Genomic DNA, 12,764 nt, shown 5'->3' with positions numbered 1-12,764 from the left:
CAGACCACCTGACCTGCCTCTTGAGAAACCTATATGCAGGTCAGGAAGCAACAGTTAGAACTGGACATGGAACAATAGACTGGTTCCAAATAGGAAAAAGGAGTACATCAAGGCTGTATATTGTCACCCTGCTTATTTAACTTCTATGCAGAGTACATCATGAGAAACGCTGGGTTGGAAGAGGCACAAGCTGGAATCAAGACTGCCGGGAGAAATATCAATCACCTCAGATATGCAGGTGATACCACCCTTATGGCAGAAAGTGAAGAGGAACTAAAAGGCCTCTTGATGAAAGTGAAAAAGAGTGAAAAAGCTGGCTTAAAGCTCAACATTCAGAAAGGTAAGATCATGGCATCTGGTCCCATCACTTCATGGCAAATAGATGGGGAAACAGTGGAAACAGTGTCAGACTTTATTTTGGGGGGCTCCAAAATCACTGCAGATGGTGACTGCAGCCATGAAAAAAAGACGCTTACTCCTTGTAAGGAAAGTTATGACCAACCTAGATAGCATACTCAAAAGCAGAGACATTACTTTGCCAACAAAGGTCTGTCTGGTCAAGGCTATGGTTTTTCCTGTGGTCATGTATGCATGTGAGAGTTGGACTGTGAAGAAAGCTGAGCGCCGAAGAATTGATGCATTTGAACTGTGGTGTTGGAGAAGACTCCTGAGAGTCCCTTGGACTGCAAGGAGATCCATCCAGTATATTCTAAAGGAGATCAGCCCTGGGTGTTCACTGGAAGGAATGATGCTAAAGCTGAAACTCCAGTACTTTGGCCACCTCATGCGAAGAGCTGACTCACTGGAAAAGACTCTGATGCTGGGAGAGATTGGGAGCAGGAGGAGAAGGGGACGACAGAGGATGAGATGGCTGGATGGCATCACTGGCTCGATGGAGGTGAGTCTGAGTGAACTCCGGAGTTGGTGATGGACAGGGAGGCCTGGCGTGCTGCGATTCAGCAGGTCGCAAAGAGTTGGACACGACTGAGCGACTGAACTGAACTGATATCTCCTCCCAGAAAACCACTGGGAGTGGGCAGGAGGCCCAGGTCCCTGCTGCACCCCAGTGCCTGAAACAGTGGCAGGCCCAAGCAGATGCTCAGTTACACAGCTGTTGAATGAGTGCGTAAATGAAGGAGTAGGTGGGACGAGTGTGCTGCAGCCAGAGCGCCTGAACTGGCCAGGCAGGCGACTGCTCTCAAAAGCTCAGGATCTAGGGCTGGAGTCCCAGTCTGCCACTCACTACCTGTAAGGCCTTGGGGAAATTACCCAGAGTTTCTCTTTCCTCATCTGAAAACATGGAGTAAGGGGCTAGGGGAAGGCCAGTGTCTTTCACCTACTGTCAGGACCCCATCACGATGAAATCAGCATAAATGGGCATAAAGTCCCCAGCCTGAGGTGCTGTTGGGGTGAAGAGAGGACGATACCACCTGAGGATCAGGGAGGCCTGGGGTGACAGCTCCAGGAGCTCTGCCTTTGCCCCCTCTGCCACAGAGTCCTGGAGCCAATTCATTCTTGGTTCTGATCCCCAGCCTCAAAACTCACTTGCTGTGCAACCCCAGGTAGGTCACTTTCCCTCTCTGAGCTGTGGTTTTTTATGAGTAAATCAGAGAGAATAATAGTACCTATTTTATACAGGTCTGGAGAGAATACAGTGAAATCATATAAAATGTAAACAATAGCAAGAATAAAAGAACAATGACAATAACAATTAATAGCCCAAGCTTAGCACCTACATGGAGAAGGTAATGGCAACCCACTCCAATACTCCTGCCTGGAAAATCCCATGGACGGAGAAGCCTGATAGGCTGCAGTCCATGGGGTCACTAAGAGTTGGGCACGACTGAGCAACTTCACTTTCACTTTTCACTTTCATGCACTGGAGAAGGAAATGGCAACCCACTCCAGTGTTCTTGCCAGGAGAATCCCAGGGACAGGGGAGCCTGGTAGGCTGCCGTCTATGGGGTCGCACAGAGTCGGACATGACTGAAGCGACTTAGCAGCAGCAGCACCTACATGGTGGCAGGCACTGTTCCAAGGATGCTACATAATGAACTTATTTAATCCCCACACCCTGGTACAAGGTAGGTGCTATAATTATCATTATTTCACTGGTGAGGAAGATGGGTTACAGAGAGGCTTAAGAAATATGCCCAAGGTCACAGAGCCAGAAAATGGTAGAGATGGGATCTGAACCTAGGACATCTGGCTAAAGTACACACGGCTCCTCTAGTTCTCCTATCACTGCGATCGTTACTGGTGTTGACTGGGTAGGAAGCCAGGGTGTGAGAGGTGACCAGCCCTGACAGGCCCGGCACACAGTTCCCAGGCTCCCAGCAAGTTCAGTCTCATCCTGCATCTATTGCAGTTTCAAGAGGTGATGGCATAGCTAAACCAGTTGATCCAATACTTTCCTGCCTGGAGCTACAGCCACAGGCACCAACCACATGTTCCCCGGCTCTAGAGTCAGCCATCCAAGCCTTGGGACACCATGGACTCTCCAGCGCCTGCCCGAACTCTGAGCACTGATCCAGCAGCCAGGGGCAAATCTCACAGCAGAGACAGCGGGGAAGCATGGCCAGGGGCCAAGGACAGGAGCGGGGGCGGGGGGATCATAGGAGTCCATCTGTCACACTTCACTGTATGACCGCAGACAAGGAACAATCCCTCTCTGGGCCTCAGTTTCCTCTCCTGTAAAATCAAGGAGGGGACTCAACATCCACACGCCCTGAGCACATTTGAAAAGAGTCAACTGCAAATCACTGAAGCTGGTTTGACTGAGAAAAATGGGGAGATCACCACCTCACCAGATAACAGATTCCACTTCCGTGCAGCTCCAGCCTGGGGGTTCAGCCCCCTGGGAGACACTCTGCTTTGGGTACCCTGAGCCTCTTCCCCTTCAGACACCCAACAGCTGCCCTCCAAAGATCCCTATGAGGCTCCACAGTCTGCTACAGACTCTATGTTCAACCATCCCAACAGCCCTTTCTTTCCAGGGCTCAGTGTAAACAGAGGCCAGTGTCGACAAATAAGGCTCTGGGATCTGACGACAGCTCACGGGTTCAAACCTCAGACCCACCACTTCCCAGCTGTGTGACTTTAGACAAGTCACTTAATGTCTCTGGGCCTCAGTTTCTCCCTCTGTTAATTGGAAATAATCACCATACCTACTCTCTGATGACTGCTATGTAAAAAAACTTTGCCCATCACCTGAAAAGAAGGAGCTATTCAACGAATGTTGCTGTTATGACAACTAATGTTACTACTGTCTTTGCATTACAGGAATTTCTTCTGAGAACCTAAGTGATTACCCATCTCCCCCACTGATCAATTGGCCCCTGAAGCTCTCCTATGACCTAATGCCTGCATTTTCATTTGCATCCCACAGGCCAGCCATGGTCCAAACCACAGCCACACCAAGATGGGTCTCCAGCAGCCACTCCTTCCCCTCCTACTCACAAACCCAGATCTATGGGAGGGTGGTCACAGGGATGCCCATTTCACAGATGGGAATACTGAGGCCCCAGGAGAGAGTCAGATCCTTCAGAGTGACACCTGCCTCCCACCTGGTGGCCAGCACAGGGCAAGCAGGAGAAGGTGGGGCAGGGGCTCTGAAGGACAGGATGGGGCATACCCGGTTCTCGTCGTAGATGATCTGCACCAGGCTGCGATGCTTAGACTCGATGGGCGGTGGTGACACAGGCTTCTCAGGCTCTGGCGGCTTGGCGGCCTCCTCTTCCAGCTGTTGCTGTGGGGAGCGGGGAGAGTGTAGTGGTGAGCACGCCGGCAGGCGGAAGGAGAGGCGGCCCCCCCCAACAGCGGGGGTGGCTCCCCGTTCAGCCAGGCTGGTGGCCCCACACAGGAAGTCAGGCTGCTAACCATTTCCTCTGAGTCACCCGCAGGAACTCCAAGCCCTGGAGAGGCCCCAGCTCCCACAGGGAAGGGCCCGACCAGGGCTGGCTCCAGACTCTGCTGACAGCCTACCTGGGTGTAAGTTCCACCTTGGTGATTTACCCACTAGGTGAGTATTAGCAAGCAGTTTAACCCCACTGTGCCTCAGTTTTCTCATCTGTAAAGTGGGACTCATGGCCATGCCTCCTGGATGGGTTAATTTATGTACAGTCAGACTGGGGGCTCACTGAAGGTGACCCATTATCCATCATTAAACACATGCACCGTCATCCTCAGGAGAGGCTATGGACACTCTGGAGCCAAACTGTCCATACTGGAACCCTATTTCTATAACAGTAAGTCTCTTACATATGAACCTTTGAGCTGCAAACTTTCAAAGATGCAAGCATGCCCCTGTATGCCAGCTGTTGTAATGTAATTACTATAATTTTCAAGGTCCTGGAAGATTACAAATGGTTATTTTTTGTGTTTGTTTTTCATGTATTATTTGTGTGAAAAGTATTATAAACCTACTACAGTACAGTACTATATACCCAACTGTGTTAGTTAGGTACCTAGGCTAACTGTTGGTTGAGAGTTAGTTGCTCATAGTGAAAGTCACTCAGTCATGTCCAACTCTCTGTGACTCCACGGACTGTAGCCTGCCAGGCTCCTCTGTCCATGAAATTCTTCAGGCAAGAATACTGGAGTGGGTAGCCATTCCCTTCTCCAGGGGACCAAACCCAGGTCTCCTACATTGCAGGCAGATTCTTTACTATCTGAGCCACCAGGGAAGCACAAGGAAACTGGAGTGGGTAGCCTATCCCTACTCCAGAGGATCTTCCCAACCCAGGGATTGAACCAGGGTCTCCTGCACTGCAGGCGGATTCTTTACCAGTTGAGCTACCAGGGAAGCCTGTGTAACTTTGTTGGACTAAGGTATAAACTGGACTTAGGAATGTGCTTTCAGAATGGAACTTGTTCATATGCAGCGGACTTAACTGTGTTTACTTGCTGCGTAACCTTGAGAAGTTGCTGAACTCCCCCAAGCCTCACTTTTCTCATCTGGAAAATGGGGATAATAAAAAGTTCTATCCTAGAGAGTTGATATGAGGATTAAATGAGCTATGCACACAAAGCACTCAGCACCTAATGAGCAGCTTCTCATCATCATTATCGTTATCATATGCCCTGTGGTCTTCATACTGGACCCTCCTCCTCCAAACACCATAAAAGACCTCCCTGCATGCTGTTATCTGCTTTATATCAAAAGGGCAAAGCAAAAACCAGAGAGTTTAAGACACTGGCCCAAGGTCACACACGGGGCCAATGCCCAGGGAATACAATCTGACAGGGCATCTTGAGGGAGGTGAGAACACTGTTCTTTGCTCATAAGGCTCACACACACTGCCCATGACCATGAAGCATTATGAACTCAAAAATACAGCCAAGACGGGGCCCATGCAGAGTCTGAAGCCAGGCTGCTTGAGCCAAGCTGCCTCAGTCCCACAGTGACCCCTAGTGGTGGCTTTCAGAAGGACAACCAGCCTTCAGAAAAACATTGAAATCCCTCCAAAAAGTGTGAAAGAAACTAAGCCAAGAAATGGAAGGCATGCTTAGTCAGGAAGAAGATTCTCACCAATCACTGAAGGGGACCCTCCCTGAGACACTAAAAATTAAACACAGAGTTACTGTAGGACCTAGAAATTTCATCCCTAGATACAGACCCAAAGAACTGAAAACAGGTGCTCAAACAGAAACAGGAACACAAAAGCTCACAGCAGCACTATTCATGATAGTCAAAAGGTGGAGACACCCTAAATGTCCACCAACTGATGAACAGATAAACATCTGTGGACCATCTATCCATACAGTGGCATACTCGCCACAAAGGGAATGAAGTGCTGGCAGAGGCTGCAACGTGGATGAACCCTGAAGACATGATACTGAGTGAAAGATCCCAGACCAAAGAGGCCACGTGGTGTTTGGTTCATTTACAGGAAATGTCCAGACAAATCCACAGAGACAGAAAGCAGGTTGATGGCTGGTGGGGCAGGGGGAAAGGGAGGGGCTGCTAGTGTGCACCGGGGTTTTCTCTGGGGGTCATGAAAATGTCTTGGAACTAGATAGAATGGGTGCTCATACAATGCTGTGAACGGACTAAATGCCGCTGAATTGTTCACCTTACAAAGAGTCATTTCATGTTTTGTGAATTTTGTTTGAAAAAGAAAAATGCCAAAGTGGAATTTCTTTTTTTTTTTTTTTTTAATCTGGCGATCGAGGGCTGCCCTGGGCCACCTGGCTTCCAGCCTTAGTCACAAACGTGTGCACATGGCCTGTAGCTTCAGCCTCACCCCAAAGCCAGGCCTCGGGGACCTAAAGGCCCAGCACTCCCCTGGCCTTGGCAATAACTGCTGACTCCAATCAGGGCCCGGCCTCCCCACATGGTGTGCTGTCACCCTGGAAACCCACCCACTCCACGCAGTAGGCCAAGCCTCATTGACTGGTCAGGCTGCTGGACCATTCTCAAGCGCCCCCAGACAGTCCCGAGGTCTCTTGGAATCAATGCTCCCCTCCCCCTGTATAACTTTCAAAGCCTGTCACACTGCCCTAAACTGGCCTCCAGGAAGCGTCTCTCACCGGCCTTCCTTCCACTGCCTATCGTGGCCAGAAGGAGTCCTTAGATCTGTCATGGAGCCCATGCATCCTTACCTGGAGGGAATCAGGTGTGACCCTGCTTCCCCCAGGGTCAAGACAGGTGTTACACTGACTCAATCCACAGTTTTTAAGGAGCACCTACTCTGTGCCAGTGTTGCTAGGAGCACAGCAGGGAACAGGAGACAAGAACCCTGCTTTTGGACTTCCCTGGTGGTCCAGTGGTTGAGAATCTGCCTGCTGATGCAGGAGACATGGGTTCAATCCCTGCTCCAGGAAGATTTCCCATGCCGTGGAGCAACTAAGCATCACGCACCACAGCTGCTCAAGCCCACGCGCCCCAGAGCCTGCGCTCTGCAACGAGAGAGGCCGCTGCAATGAGAAACCCGCACACAACCAGAGGGCAGCCTCCCGTCACCGCAACTAGACAAAGCCTGAACGCAGCAACAGAGGCCCAGCACAATCGAAAACTAAATAAATACAGGTTAAAAAAAAAAAAGAACCCTGCTTTTACACTGTAGTCATGAGAAGACCACAGTGTCACAAAACAAACTATACATTCGTTCAAACGGTGACACCATTCAGCAGGGTGACGAGATTGGCCGACTCCCTATAAAGGCCCAGAAAGTAAATATCTTAGGCTTTGCTGGCCACACAGTCTCTTTTGTGACCACCCAGCTCTGCGGTTGAATCATAAAAGCAGCCACAGACGATGTGTAAACAATTGGATGTGGCTATGTGCCAATAAGGCTTTATTTACAAAAATAAGCATTGAGCCACATCTGGCTGGATTTGCTGACCCCCAGGATAAAGAATGGGTGGGGATGAGGACTCCTATAAAGGTCAGGGGGTCTCCTCTGTGGAGGGAACATCTGAGCAGACACCTGAAGATGCCAGAGAGAGAAGCAGAAGAGCCAAAAAAAGGTAAAAGTAAAATTATAAAATTAATCTTATTATTCTTTATGTTAACTTTTCCTTGATTTCAATGACAATGCTGATTTCTTTTCATCACGTGACTCTGTCCCTTCCTCACAACCCTATGAGGTAGTGTCATGTCTGTGCCCATTTTATAGACGAGCAAACTGAGGCTCAGAGAGGTGAATGCTCTGAGGTAGAGGTAGGAGGTCCAGCTAATCCAGATTCCAGAGCCAGGGCCAGAATCATGTGAAATTTTCCTTTACATTATAGATGAGGAAAGGGAGGCACAGAGAATCAACTGTCCACCGCACAGCTGTTCATCCCTGTGCCATCCAGGACAGTAGCCACATTTGGTTATCCAAGTGTACAGCTCATTTAATTCAAATTAAACTAAATTAAATATTCAGTTCCTCAGCTGCACGAGGCACATTTCGAAGGCTCAACAGTCACATGTGGGTAGTGGCTACCACTGTGGACAAGGCAGATCCAGAGCATTTCCATTAGGGAGTTCCAAAAGGCAGCACCGCACAAAACAGCTCTCCTGTCCACTAAACATAGAGGGCGCAAAAATGAGTCGGCGCACAGGCAGTGCTCATCACACGCGAACAACTGCAATGCCTCCTATGTTATCTTCTTAGCTGCAACTGCTGCTGGATCGGAAACTGAGGTCCACCATTCCCCCACCCACCCACACCTGCTTCTTCTTCAGTTTGGAGATCTGCTGCTCCACCATGGTGATCTCCCGGTCCACCCGGTCCATGTTCTGGATCAGCTCCTCCTTGGAGAGCCGTGGAGGTACCAGCTCCAGCTCAGGGTCAGCATGCGGGGGGCTGGGAGGAGACACCGGCTCCAGCTTGCCTGTCAGGCTGCGGTCCTACAGGGGAAGAAGGAATAGGCATGGGATCAGGACAGGAGGTACCCACATCCCCAGTACACTGAACGTTTCCAACCATGACTTCGGTACCAACACACCGGCATCTGTTGTGCCGGCCCCCACGTCCCAGACACAAGGCTGCTCACTGATCCCACCTCCCTGCCTTTTCCCTCAGTGGTCCCCTGCCAGATGTCCCCTCCCTGGCTTCTCCAAAGTTCAGATCCTTTCTTCTATCTTCCTACATGCAAGTTTTCCAAACCTCCCTGCAAGGCCTCCCTCTTCCCTTTTCCCATAAAACACCCCTCTCCTACCCTGTTACCCTGTCTGTGTGTTCCCTCCAGATCAAGCTTCTCAAGAACCGGCATCAAAACCCACAACTTCCAAATACACAAGGCCTGGCCTCAGTTGACCCTCCATGAACACTTATTCACGATTCTCAGTCTAGAAGAGCAAGTTACAGAATATCATACACAGTACAAATCTGGTTTTGTAGAAGATACACAAACGCACAAGAAAACTATAAGAATGGGAAACAGAGATGTCAGAAGGATTTACGGGGGAAGTGGGAGAAAAGGGGGATATTTTCACTTTCCTTTTTGTAAACTGAGGTATTACTTGCCTTTACAGTGTTATATTAGTTTCTGCGGTACAATGAACTGAATCAGCTATATATATATATATATATATCCCCTCCTTCTTGGACCTCCCTCTCACCTCCACCCCACATCCCACCCGCTAGGTCATCAAAAAGCACTGAGTTGAGCTCCCTGTACTACACAATAGGTTTCCACTAGCTATCTCTTTTACACATGGTAGTATACATATGTCAATCCTAATCTCCCAATTCATCTCACCCTCCTTCCTACCTCTTCTTTTTATTTACCAGTGTTTATTCTGCTTTTCCTTCACTGAGTGTTACTCCCTCTGTAATGAAGTCATTTTCCAAAATGTGCTAAAAAAAGCAAAAAAAAAAAAAAAAAAAACTTGGGAATTCCCTGGTGGCCCAGTGGTTAGGACTTCACTTTCACTGCCAAGGGCCTGGGTTCAATCCCTGGTCAGGGAAATAAAATTCCACAAGCCACACAGTGTGGCCAAAAATAAAAACAGAACAAAAATGTGTTAAGCAAACAAGGGAGTCAGTGGCTCCATTCCACCAATAAAAGTTTGTTGAGCACCCAAGGTTGCTGGGAGCACAATGAGGAGGAAGTAAAATAAAACCCAGTCCTTGCCCCCAGAGCACTCACCTATGTGGCCCTGGGTTCAAATCCCCACCCAAGATCATGTGACCACAAGCGTATCACCGGCCTCCGTTTCCTCATCTGTACAATGGGACCATTCCCACTTTCCGGCTGCTGTGAGGCTTGAATGAGTACCTATGTGCAGGGCACTCAACTCAGAGCCTGGCACACTCTCAGGGTTCCACAGGCACTGGCTGGAGCCGTCCTCCCCAAAACCTGGCCCCCGCCCTGCACCATCCTCAAGGCCAAGCCAGCAGCTGTGGCAGAGGAGGCCCCAGGAGTAGCTCCAGGGGGCTGCCTCCCCACCCCCACAGCAGCTGCAGCCGGAGGACAGAGGACACATTATTCGCAGAGACAACTGCAGCCCCAGGGCTGCCAAGCACCACCCTCCCCCGAACCCCCAGCTCGAGCTGAGCAGAGGCTGTGCCATCTTATGTGTATGTCAGTTGCTCACTCGTGTTTGACTAGTTGCGACCCTATGGACTGTAGCCTGCTAGGCTCCTCTGTCCATGGGATTCTCCAGGTAAGAATACTGAAGGGGTTGCCATTCTCTTCTCCAGGGGATCTTCCTGACCCAGGAATTGAACCCAGGTCTCCTGCATTGCAGGTGGATTCTTCACCATCTGAGCCACCAGGGAAGCCCTCTGGTGCCATCGTAAGTCCACCCTTTCTGTCCTTGGGGTCTCAGTTCTACACAGAGACCCCACTGAAGCGCACAGGGCCCAAGGGTCTGGGGATCACTCTGGCCTTATCATTTCCATCTGAGACATGGGGGAGAGCAGGTGTCAGGACTCTCAGATCTCCACACACCCAGAACCTTTGGGGAAGAGGCAGAAGAGGCCCCAAGTCCTTCAACAGGGCCAAATGTGGCCCTGACATGGCTCTGATGTGGCCCTCCACGCTCCTCAGGGACACCCAGGAAACTGAACCAGGCATTCTGCTCAGCACACCCTACCCCTCAACTCTGACTATGGTTCTCCCAGGGGGCTGCCACTGCATCCCCATAGCACAGATGAGAGGGCAAGGAACTGGCAGGCACAGGTCCGGCATGGCTCTAACCCAGCAGTCAGCACACTATCTGTAAACAGCCAGGTGTAAAAACACTTCAGTCTTTGCAGATCAGACAGTCTGTGCTCCAACCACTCACTCATCATTGCAGTGGAAAAGCAGCCAAAGACAAGACACCCAGGAATGGGCATGGCTGGGTGCCAATAAAACTTTATTTACAAACCCAAGCTGAGGGCCAGGATTGGAGCTTGCTATGCTCTTAACTCACATAGTTGTCACAGCCCACACGGGAAGTGGAAGTACAGTTTTCCCCATTTTCCAGATGAAACTAAAGATCCAGTGAGGTTCAATGACATGCCTGAGGTCACCAGTCACAAAGTGATAGAGCTTTGGCTTGGAGGGCTCAGGATAGCAGAGACAAGGCCTCAATCAGAACTCTCCAGAAGCAGGCAGAGCACACAACCAGGTGGCAGGGGCTCCTACAGCAGAAACAAGGTCACCACCACACATCCATTCATCCCTCAGAACCATGTGGCTGGGCAGGAAGGCAAGAGCGAGGTCCCTCCCAGGGTCCACGACTCCCTGATATTAGAAGCAAAACTGTGCACGGAATTAAACAACCTCTAGAGAAATACTCAGAAAGGGTGTGTGTGTGTGTGTGTGTGTGTGTGCAACTGCTCCCCAGTAGGAGGGACGAGCTGCGGGACACAGAGACTGCAGGCATCTGACCCCACAGGTGCCAAACCAGAAGCCACTCACGTACCCTGGCAACTCCGGGCCTTTGTACCAGCTGTGCCCTCTCAGGACTCTACCTGTGTGCCACCTCATGTCAGACTCATCCTCCATGCCCCCACCCCCAACCCTTATCTGAGCTTCGCCCCTTCCCTCTGTGTGCCACGGCACTTGGCTGGTCTCCCCCAATAGCCTCAATCATTTCTCAGAGTTCTTGAGATGAAAGGTTTTGGTGACGTGGTTCCCAGAGCCCAGTCCTATTACCTGCTGTAAGAAACATCTCTCCTGCCTCGCTCTGATCTTCCACCAGGACCAAGAAGGGAAGGAGAGGAGCAGGGTGAGAACGAGGACTGTGGACAGGAGGCTTTCAGGGCCAGGGCACCCCGAAACTGCTCATCTAATTCGGGGACAATTCTCAAAGTGACATGAGCAGGACCGGTGGTCCAGTGGTAAAGAATCTGCCCTCCAACACTGGGGACTTGGATTCAATCCCTGGTCGGGGAAGTAAGATCCCACATGCCTCAGGGCAACTGAGCCTGCACACCACAACTGCAGAAGCCTGAACACGGCAATAAAGAGCACACGCTGCAACGCAGAGCCCAGGCAGCCAAGTAACGAAAGAAAAAATTTTTAATAAAATGTCATGAGGAAAAAGATTTCCGTCCCCAAAGCTGACAAGGGCAGCAGAGGGGTTGGATGAAGCAGTTGGCAATGACCAGGAACTATTGGAAAAGTTGTTGGAAACTTTTTCTTAAAGTCTTGATGGGGAAAAGCTGTCTTCTTCAATGGTTTCTTCCTCAAGGTGCAGGCTTGGCTTTTATTCTCAGCAAAACTGCAAAGACGGGTCCATCAACTGACAAAGTGTGGTCTCTCCATTCATATAATAGAATATGATTCAGCCATAAAAACGAGTGATGTACAGACCCATGGTACAACGCAGACGAACCTTAAGAACATGATGCTGAATGAGAGAAGCCAGACGTAAAAGGCCACATATCGGATGATCCCATTGATACGAAGTGTCCAGAACTCGCAAATCCTCGGAGACAGAAAGCCGATGGGTGGTTGCCAGGGGCTGGGGAGGAGGAAGTGGGTGTTGATGGGTCACGGTTTCTTTCTGGGATGATGAAAATTCTCTTGAACTAGACAGAGATGGTGCACAACTCCGTGAATGTACTAAATGCCACTGAATTGCTCACTTCAACCTGCTTAATTTCATATTATGTGAATTTCACCTCCATCTGAATAGAAGACGCACACCAGAGGGCAAAGAGTGCTTTCTGCAGTGCTGAGTTTTCCAGGAATGGGACTGCAGAAGCCCGGCTACTGGGCCTCCAGATGGTTCTCCCAATGGCTGCTGGCCTTCATTTCAGTCCAAACCCGCAGGAGGAAAATAACAATTCAATACCCTTACCAGTCGCTAGGTAGCAGTTGGCACCATTTTCCCC

At 50.1% G+C, this 12,764-nt stretch overlaps 1 protein-coding gene across 1 annotated transcript in view; it reads right to left on the bottom strand.

Moving 5' to 3' along the window:
- Positions 1–12,764, bottom strand: part of NCOR2 (nuclear receptor corepressor 2) — a 189,920-nt gene that overhangs the window by 136,771 nt on the left and 40,385 nt on the right. Inside the window, exons 5-6 of the mRNA XM_040251285.1 lie at positions 8,159–8,338; positions 3,635–3,748 (exon numbers count right to left, since the gene is read on the bottom strand). Coding sequence (XP_040107219.1) covers positions 3,635–3,748; positions 8,159–8,338 — 294 coding nt within the window. The remainder of the gene's footprint in view (positions 1–3,634; positions 3,749–8,158; positions 8,339–12,764) is intronic.

Source organism: Oryx dammah, unplaced genomic scaffold (assembly GCF_014754425.2).
Source record: "Oryx dammah isolate SB20612 unplaced genomic scaffold, SCBI_Odam_1.1 HiC_scaffold_12, whole genome shotgun sequence".
NCBI classification, from domain to species: Eukaryota; Metazoa; Chordata; class Mammalia; order Artiodactyla; family Bovidae; genus Oryx; species Oryx dammah.
The sequence above is the reverse complement of the archived record's forward strand: the minus strand, read 5'-3'. Positions and strand labels throughout refer to the sequence as shown.